Genomic DNA, 9501 nt, shown 5'->3' on the forward strand with positions numbered 1-9501 from the left:
GCGGCAAGACCTGCAGCGGACTTCACCTTTCCGTACGTCCAGGAGTTGACCCGTATCCGCTCCAATCGTTCCCTCATACGGTCCTTCCCGTAGTTGTATATGGCACCCTCAATAATCCTGCCCAGGTTTCGGATATCCGCACGGAGAATGAGATGGCGTCCGGGATCCCCAGACCTATGCAACACCCTACGCAGACGTTTACGCTCCTGGATAAATCGTAATATATGCGACGGCAACGGGCCAAGGGAAGCGGACCGGGGGGTAACCCTCGGTGTGGAGCCCGCAATAGACTCGCCAAAAGCAGAGGAAAGGTCTTCTATGCAAACATCAATCATCTCGCGGGTCACATTCGAGTCAGTCGGAAGAGAAATGGCCGGTAGACGATCTCCTAAAAGTCGCCTGAAGCGGCGGACATTCATCTTTGGGAAATTGAAAAAAGTCGTGGGCTCACGCGGTTGCAGATCAATCAAGGCAATGGGAAAACGGACCGCCCTATGGTCCGATTCAAAGTCATGTGTCATCAGAGGAGTTCCATCCCTCGGAGGTATGCCGGGGGTCCAAAGAAATAAATCAATGTGCGACCCACCCGAGCCATTCGGTCTGGTCGGTTCGTCGGTGGGACCCGTGTCAAATTCCGGAGAATCGATAAGGAATCTATGAAGTAAACGACCCCTAGAGTCCGCCTCGGCCCCTCCCCAGGCGGGATGCTTAGCATTCAAATCGCAACCTATCAAAACTTCATCAGTACCAGCCAAGGCGACCAAGGAATCCAAATCACCAATTCTAAGCTCAAACTGCGGGCGCAAGTACATCGACACAAAAACCACCGACGAACCATCCGACCTCCAAACTCTGCTGGCACAAGACTCAATCAGGCCAGTACCAATCACAACCTGTTCAGACCTAAAGGTTTCCCTTACTAAAACCGCCGTGCCACCACCAGCACCTGCCTCCCTGTTCTGCCTATAAACCACATAACCATCCATGGAGAATCTATGCCTGTTAGAGAATCGATGTTCAGCGATCAGTAAAATATCCGGGCAATGCTCATCTATAAATAAACGAAGGAAGTGTCTCTTGCTCAACGAAACAAGTGAATTCACATTAATAAAAATGGCGTTCAACATTAGAAACCCTGTATATGCATAAGAAGGCCCAACAACGCACTGGGGCCGTTCCCTTCTCTCTGCAGCCTGTCAAACTCAGGACCAAACTCCCTGATACTGGCCATCACTGACATCAGATCCCTTCCAAAGTAGTCCCGACAGGACTCAGCAATAGTCCTGCCGCGGCGGTGAATATCCTCCATACCAGGACGCGGGACCCCCAAGGGGTCAGGCAAGTATCGGTCGCGAGCCGAAAAATCCTCGAAGTGAGCAGCGCGCTGGGGGGCGCGGGATTGTGGGGCGCCGAGGTGTGACCGAGCAGCCGAAGCATAGGATACGCCTGAGTTCAAATTACTCAACCGAGTAGTTCGGGCCCTGGCTTTATCCTGAGCCACCCGCTTCCTTTCGGTCACTTTCCTCAGAAGAGCCTGGCGACTTGGGCAGGTGCGTGAGCTGGCCGCATGACCAGCCACGTCACAGTTCGCACACCGCAGTTGGCTATCGCCAGCTTCGGTAGACTGCTGTCCTTCGTCGGCCTCCTGCCCCTTAGGCGGTACCCCACAATTACCGGGGCCGTGTGAACCAGCGCATTTGACGCAGCGGTACTTCATGGTACAATTCGCAGACACATGGGAAAATCTCTGGCAGTTGAAGCATTGTGTTATGTCACGGCCCTTACTCTTACGCAAAACTACCTTGCAGTGGAGCATCAAGTCAACCTTGTACAGCCTCTCAACATCCGTGTCCCTACCAAGGCGGACAACCCACTTGTCCGGTGACACATTGGTCGCATCCAAAAATACGACCTTAAATTCAAGCGAGGAGAAGAAATCCCGCACCTCATCCTTCGTGAACTCCCTGGACAGCCCAACAATCAAAATAGAGTAAGGCAACAGTTCCCTAGGGGTGTGCGTATGTGCCTCATACCCACGTTCCTTGAGCAGCCCCTTGATCCTCTCAAAATTCTCAAGCCCTCTAACTCTTATAGAAATCGATGACTTACCTGCCAACTTAATGACGAATTCTTCCTTCTTCAAATGGCGCAACAAAATCGTCGTTGCCTCTCTAACACCTACATTATAGAGGGTTATCGCCGGAAGGAGTCTCCCAGAGACGCCCTTAGCCATAGTCGTATCACTAGAACCAACAGGTGCCGGAGCCCTTGGAACGGCACCGGTGCCAACTCCTCCAGGGCCAAATGATGTCTTCGTTGCCTTGGGAGCAGGCGATTTATCAGTCGTCGTCACTGTAGTCATGTTAGTTGGTGCTGCCAGTGCACCAGCAGAAGATGTAGATGCCTTCGTCGCCTTGGGAGGGGGCGGCTTCTCAGTTGCTGTTCCCGGAACCGCGTCAGTTGAAGATGCTAGCCCACTAGCATATGATGAAGATGCCCTAGGCAGCGGGCCATCTTTTATTGCCTTGCCAGCGTCGGCCAAGACCACTGTCTCCTCTTCATCCATCGCCATACCTGAGTTTTCGGCCACCCAGGCAGCATTATCTTCTTCATTATGCCCTTCAGCAAGAGAATTTCGCAGCAAAGAGATTTCGTCGGACAATCTCTGGACCGTATTGATGAGTGTATTTATCTGCTGGCGATACTCATCCATCTTAGTCTGAGCCAGGCGGAGCTCATCAGCCATTCTCTCATTGTCCAGCTTCAGTTTAAAGTCAGCATATGCGCCATCGGAATCGTTGCTTCCGTCACTTTTACGCTTCTTTCTCTTTTTTTTGTTCTTCTTAGGGATTGGGTTTGCCCCTGACACGGAATTGGAGTCAGAGGCCACAGTCATATCGGCCCTCTCAGCCACTTTCTTGTCAGCTGAAAACGCAGCTGGATCCAAATCACGTTGCATATCAGCAACAACGTCCAAAGGATTCGGTAATTCAAAAGTTCTTAAGGTGCCTTCACTTTTAGTGATAGCAAGATCTGCTTCATTTCCATGAACCATTTTATCAGGTTGCAAGAATATTTCACCTCTCGGCCCAGATGCGGGTCGAAATGCAGGAACACGGGCTACTGCAACGGCTTCCTCACGTCCACCGTTGCATTCGCCGCGAATATTCAACAAAAACTCGTTAATCTCCACTACAGCGCCTCCTATGCACTTCACAAAATTACAGGTAAAGTAATAAGTAATTCGCGCAGCACTGCTGCCTTCTCTCGCTTCTCAAAAAAGCAAGGTACTCCAAACAAAAAGTCTTAGGTTTTGCCAACCCTGGTGACTACTCTCGCTTCTCACAATTGCACTTAATCAAATCAAATGCCCACTGGCTCAGGTTAAAATCTGTCATCAAACACTGAGATTAAAATTCGTTATCAAACACTTGAACACTCCGCAACTGGTCTGCACTGCACAAGAGCTAAACACTGAATCCATCGATCGATCATATTAGTTCGCAGATTTGATTTTTGATTTTTGATTTTTATTTCCATTTCTATCCATATATACATTACATTTCATGTCTTCCATCTTAAAATAATTTCTTTTAGCATGTATTTAAACATATTTCTAAAAATATAACTATATCTAATTAAAATTAGGTTTCATAGGTCAGCCCACCTATTATATCAAATATTTAAGTTGTATCATTCAATATCAATTTCCCGGGAAAATTAGGTAAAACCGAGATCCTCTCACTTAGCCTAGGACTTATATTAAAATTAACCTAAATAAAAATTATATACACTATTTACAAAAAACTAAACAAAACATATAATCCAATTACAATAAGATATTTACATAAAAACAAAATTATAATAACAAAACAAAACAGAAAACAAAAACATATATCCACACATATAAACATCCAAAGACAAAGTCCGTAAGGTTCACTCAAATCACTGGGCCATATTGTAAACTGGGTCGTCAGCACCATATGTCCCATACCTCCTATGGAAGAAAACAGTACGTCCGTCATCATCAAAGACAACCCCCTCACCAATCAGATGAAGGAGGCCCATCGGAGGCATGTGACCATCAGTTTCCCTTATCCTGGTATATTGTTCCCTCGAAAGACAACACCTTCTCACCCTCCCATTCGAATGAGACCCGCAGCCACGGAGAAACCCAATCGCCAAGCCAACCATATATGCATCTATCCGTGCAATCCCACTCATCGCATAAACCTTTCTGTTCGATGGCCTGGAAAACCGACCATCCTCCAGCATCCTTCCCTTCAATCCCAGGCAGTGTATCAGTACCCTCCTCTCGTACCGCCTTAACCGTTCCATTTGGTGCGAAGACACCATACTCCATACCGGAAATGCGTATGACATAGTCGGCCTTACTACCTGTGAATAAATCATCATCCTAACCTTCTCGCTCAGGCCCCCTCTCATTCTCATCACCCGAAACAGAACGGCATACGCCGCCTTACCCTTCCTTATAACCTCATCCACATGTCTCACGAATGTCAAATTCTCCTGCAATGACACTCCCAGGTACTTAACGTCCTCCGCATTCCTAAGCACAGTGCCGCCAACTCTGACCGATGGGGAGAAGCGGAGCACATTCCTAAAGAGTCCCAACCCCTTCCCCCTAAATAAGATGGACCGGCATTTGTCCAGATTAAGCCTTAGCCTCCAGCGCTCGAAGTATGGGACCAAAAGCGCGAGGTACTCCTCCATCCTCCTCTGAGCAGTTGTCGCTCGTGGATGGGTGACGGCTATCAAAATGTCATCAGCATATGCCAATACCAGATCGTCGCCCTGCGGCATAGGCATATCCGCAAGGTAAAGGTTATACAGTGCCGGACCCAACACCGAACCCTGGGGAACGCCAGCCGTGACTTCCCTCAATCCAGAAGAAGACTCCCCTATCGCAACCGCAAAGCTCCTTCCCGTCAAATAGCCTCCAATCATCATCGTAAGGGCGGACGGAAATCCATATCGTTCCAGTTTAGTAAGGAGACCCCGATGCCACACCGTGTCAAATGCCTTTTGGAAGTCCAGACTGACAGCCAAAGTCCCGTTGCGTCTTCTGAAACCTTCCGAGATCTTCGATGTCAAAACCATAAGTGCATGGGTCGTAGAAGTGCCGCCTCTAAACCCGAATTGGAACTCCCCTAGGAGATTCCTATCCTCTATCACATCACGGGCGCGTTCCAATATAAAGACCTCAAACAGCTTTCCCATGTTTGACAACATCGAGATGGGCCTGTACGAGGAAGGGTCGGTCGGGTCTTTTCCAGGCTTTAGTATAGGAATCACAGTAGATCTTTTCCACGCCATCGGGAAGTATCCAATATTCAGACAGTGATTAAATAGTATGGTCAAAAATCTCCACATCCTCCTGTCCATTTTCTTAACCACATAATTTGGTATACCATCAGCACCGCTACTTCTTTTACAATTCAGCCTCTTAAGCACCGCTCCAACATCAGTATCTTTGACCAACCCAATTGGCGGTCTCCGCACTCCTCTTCTTATCACACCATCCGCTGTCACTCCTTGCCCAAACTCAACCATCGGCACCACAGATTCCAATCTCATATCCAGACCATCGTCACCTCTTGCATCATTCTGAGCTGCTGTGAAAGCATCCGCCAGGGCCCACGCTTTCCTTTCATCAGTGTAAATGGGCGTTCCATGTGAGTCCTTCAACTCACCCATCCTCCTTCCCGCCTTAGTCCCTGTAAACCGCCTGAGATTGCGGTAAAGATCCCTCCCCGCAACAATCCCGCTCAGAAGTCTAGTACACCTTTCCTCTTCAAACAGTGTTATCCTCTCTCTTATAATCCTATCGAGGAGTCTGACCATCACCCTAATGGCCTGCACCTCCTGCAAGTCATGCAGCCTATGTAGTCTCCTTCTTAGGCCCTTCTTCTGCGCTATCAGTGATAAAATATCCGCCGGCAACCCAGGCATCCCTCCATTCTCCGTATTCGCGACCGGAATACTTTTATTCATCGCCTCAACAATGGACGAAGTCATCCTCTCAACGCCAGCATCTATCTCATCAACGGTACAATTCCTATCTATTGGCAGCATGGCCCCCTCCATCAGACACGAGAGCTCATCATTAAATTTCCTAATCTTCATCTTATCAAACCTGAAGTAACGCGCAGGTTCTCCCTCCTCGACATCACCAATCGCAAGCTCTATACCGACAGCCCTGTGATCGGAATCGTAATCGAATGTCCTCAATCCCTCCACAGCCTGCCTCCCGTTCAGACCATCTAGTAGCTCCAAGCCCATCGACGTGATGAAAAAATCTATAAAAGACACACTAGTTGTGGGCCCCCGTGTTGGCCTCAACACCAGAGCCGGGCTCATATCGATCCACTCCTTCAAAGTCCTCCCACTTGCGTTAGTATAGCCCCCTCCCCATTGTGGGTGCCTCGCATTGAAGTCCCCCCCAATCACCACCTCATCGGAGCCAACCACTGCCTCTATACGATCCAGAACCTCATTGCCCAGCTCCACAGTCGGCCTACAATATATGGCAATAAAAATGACATCCCTGTCAGATCTCCTCTTCACCCTAACCGCAGTCCCTTCCACATCCCCAAAATTCACCCCCAACCTATTCCCCTTCATACCACTCCTGAGACATATCGCCGTCCCTCCTCCTCTCTGACCAATTCTATTCTGTACGAACACCCTATACCCCTCCAACTTAAAAACGTGCCTGGCACTGAGCTTGTGCTCCGCAATCAGCAGCACATCAGGTCTGTGCTCATCCACAAATAGCTGTAGATAGTGTCTTCAACTCCTCGACACTATCGAATTCACATTAATAAAAATACATCTAAGCGCGTCCATCATCCCCTAAACTAAGTAAAAATCCCATCATAGCATGCATCTTCTCCTCATCATTCCTTAACTTAAGATACTCGCCCCTGAAAGCATCAACCCTCCGCATACAACTGAGGAAACCCTGTCCAAAGAGTCTCTTACATTCAGCATCAAAACCACTCATCGCCGAACTAGCCTTGCCCATCTCCTGTCCACCCGAGGGCGTTCCCATCGAAAAACCTCTAGCCGCACCTGCATAAGTGGTACCCCCATTCCGCACCCTCGGGGCCGCCACATTCAGTCCCAAACTATTCGCCACGCGGACCTGGCCCACGCCCCTATCGGCCTCCTTCCTATCCCGCATCCTCCTTACTATCTCCATCCTCTTAGGGCATTCCTTATCACTGGCAACATGACCCTCCACATCGCAGTTCGCACACCTTACTGGCCCGTTAATCCTCTTAACAATCCGTCCAGTACCCGGATCAGCCGTAATCGTCTCCTGCACGTCAGCACCCTTCCTCGGCAGGGGACAATTCCCTGGGCCATGAGCCCCACTACACTTCACACATCTATACTTCAGACCACAGTTGGGAGAAGTGTGGCCAAACCTCTGGCAATTCCAGCATTGCACTATCCCCTCCCTCTTATAATCAGAAATCCTCACCCTACAATTCAAGATATATTGGAGTCTCCGAAACGCCCTTACATCTGACTCCAAACCCAGCTTCACAATCCATCTGTCCCCTCTCAACCTGACAACCCTCTCCACACGGAGGTCCATCTCCCTTCCATCCAAATAGGTCTTTACATCATCCTCCTCATAGGTCTCTGACAACCCAGTCACCAAAACCGTATATGGCTTTCTGTCTCTTGGGGTATAAGTGAAATACCTATACTTCCTCTCATCCAACATCTTACGGACCTTATCAAAATCATCCAAAGAGACCATCTTTAGGTTCAACATATTCCTATTAGCAATACTAATAACGAAAAGTGCATGTCCTAACAATATATTTATCCTCTCTCTTAATTCCCTGATATTTGCATTATAAATCTTAATCATGGGTGGGCTGACCTTACCTTTCTCTTTTCCTACAGAAGTCGGCACATTCGTCCCTCTTGTTGAAGATTGACCTTCGCTGGTCACATTCGGTCTCGTTGGGTACTTCGGAATCGCTCCTTTGCTTGTAGTAGGTGCAGCTGTCCTTATCCTCTGATTGTACAAGTCGGGAAACTCCAGACTAGCAGTCCTCATGGGTTCACTGGGTTGCTGAGTTGCCGGCGGTGCGAACTCATCCCTCATCAACTTGGCAAATCTCATACACTCCCTGGGTTGTTGAGTCGCCGGCGGTGCGATCTCATCCGTCATCATGGTATTTTCTTCATCTGCCCAATTTCTATCAGTGGTTGTCGACGTCATCGGTGTATCATTCGCTGTTTTGGCAAGTGTCGGTTGGCTATTTGACGTAGTTGTCGACGTCATCGGTGTGTCATTTGCTGTTTTAGCAAGTATCGGTTGGCTATTTGAAATACCCCTTAGAAGTGCGTTCTCGGCCATCAACGCTTGAACTTGATTTTGTAGTTGCTCAATCTTATCTTCCAATCGCGAAAGATTAAGCTGATGCTTCAAATTTTCATATGGCGAGTCGTCATCTACTCCATCTTTCTTTTTCTTTCGTTTGCGATGTTTCTTGCCAGTCACAGCCTGAAAGCCATCTGATGTATTGCCAGTCGCATCAGTAATATCAGTGTCATCAATTCTTCCTTCTGATAAGATATTTGTTGACTTTTCCAAAAGTGAATCAGCAGTTTCTGTCACAGTTTTCTGTAGTGTCTTTCCTACAGCAGCTAAAATTTTACGTCCTTTAACGGAGCTAATTGCAGTTGCACCATCAGTGTGTATGTCAGTGGATTCAGCAACTCCACCATTTATATTTCTTCCATCAGCATGCTGTAATGTAGCATCTAGTTCAGCAAATCTGTTGGTAGTTCGCCCAGAGCCACCAAACGCATTCAAATTTGAGGCTGCTGCCACAACCTCTTTCAAATTTTCCATTTTGTTAATTTCACCGCCTACCACGCGGTTCTCATTTTTCCAAGGGATGTCAGCCAGTCCGTCAAAAAGGGGGTTATTTAGTGCCAGCACTGCAGCCTTCTCTTAATTCTCAAAATTATGAGTGATGATGTTGGCAAAATTCAAAATTTGCGCAACACAGACGCCTACTATCGATTCTCAAAATCGCAGTTAAGAGTTCAAAAAATCACTTGACACAGAGATTAAAATTCAAGTCAAACTTCACTATCCGCTATGGTATGATCACCTTGAGCACAAAACACAGAATATTAGTTCGCAGCATGAACTGCAGTATTTATACTTTCGGATCCAACGTGTAGCTAATTTTAGAGGGTTGTTTTCGTAAACATAGCGACTGTTTTCGTCTACCTGAATATCTTGTGCATGAAATGGTTTAAATATTCCGAGTAAGCCATCAAACACACAAAATCGTGAACAGTGTTAAAAGTGTTTGTGTGACTTAAAAAAAAAAAACAAGTGAAAATGCCTCCAAAAGCCAGTGGTAAAGCAGCAAAGAAGCAATAGCCGTTGAGTGACAGATCATAGACTCAAGATACGAACTTGATTTGGCAAAAAGTGAT

General features: G+C 47.6%; 1 protein-coding gene across 1 annotated transcript; it reads right to left on the reverse strand.

Moving 5' to 3' along the window:
- Positions 1-3566: 3566 nt before the first annotated feature.
- Positions 3567-8902, reverse strand: LOC131996166 (uncharacterized). Its single transcript, XM_059365619.1, has 2 exons — positions 7927-8902; positions 3567-3616 (listed from the first exon to the last, which is right to left on the reverse strand). The coding sequence occupies exons 1-2, from the start codon at positions 8900-8902 to the stop codon at positions 3594-3596; spliced, it is 999 nt and encodes a 332-aa protein (XP_059221602.1). The 3' UTR covers positions 3567-3593.
- Positions 8903-9501: the final 599 nt, after the last annotated feature.

This window comes from Stomoxys calcitrans, chromosome 3, assembly GCF_963082655.1.
Source record: "Stomoxys calcitrans chromosome 3, idStoCalc2.1, whole genome shotgun sequence".
NCBI classification, from domain to species: Eukaryota; Metazoa; Arthropoda; class Insecta; order Diptera; family Muscidae; genus Stomoxys; species Stomoxys calcitrans.

Excerpts from the sequence above, each read along its gene's own strand:
- LOC131996166 (XM_059365619.1), bottom strand. The coding sequence starts at position 8,902 with ATGGAAAATTTGAAAGAGGTTGTGGCAGCAGCCTCAAATTTGAATGCG. Across the intron at positions 3,617-7,926 it reads TTCTGTAGGAAAAGAGAAAG|AAATATGTTTAAATACATGC; the intron begins GTAAGGTCAGCC and ends TTATATTTTTAG.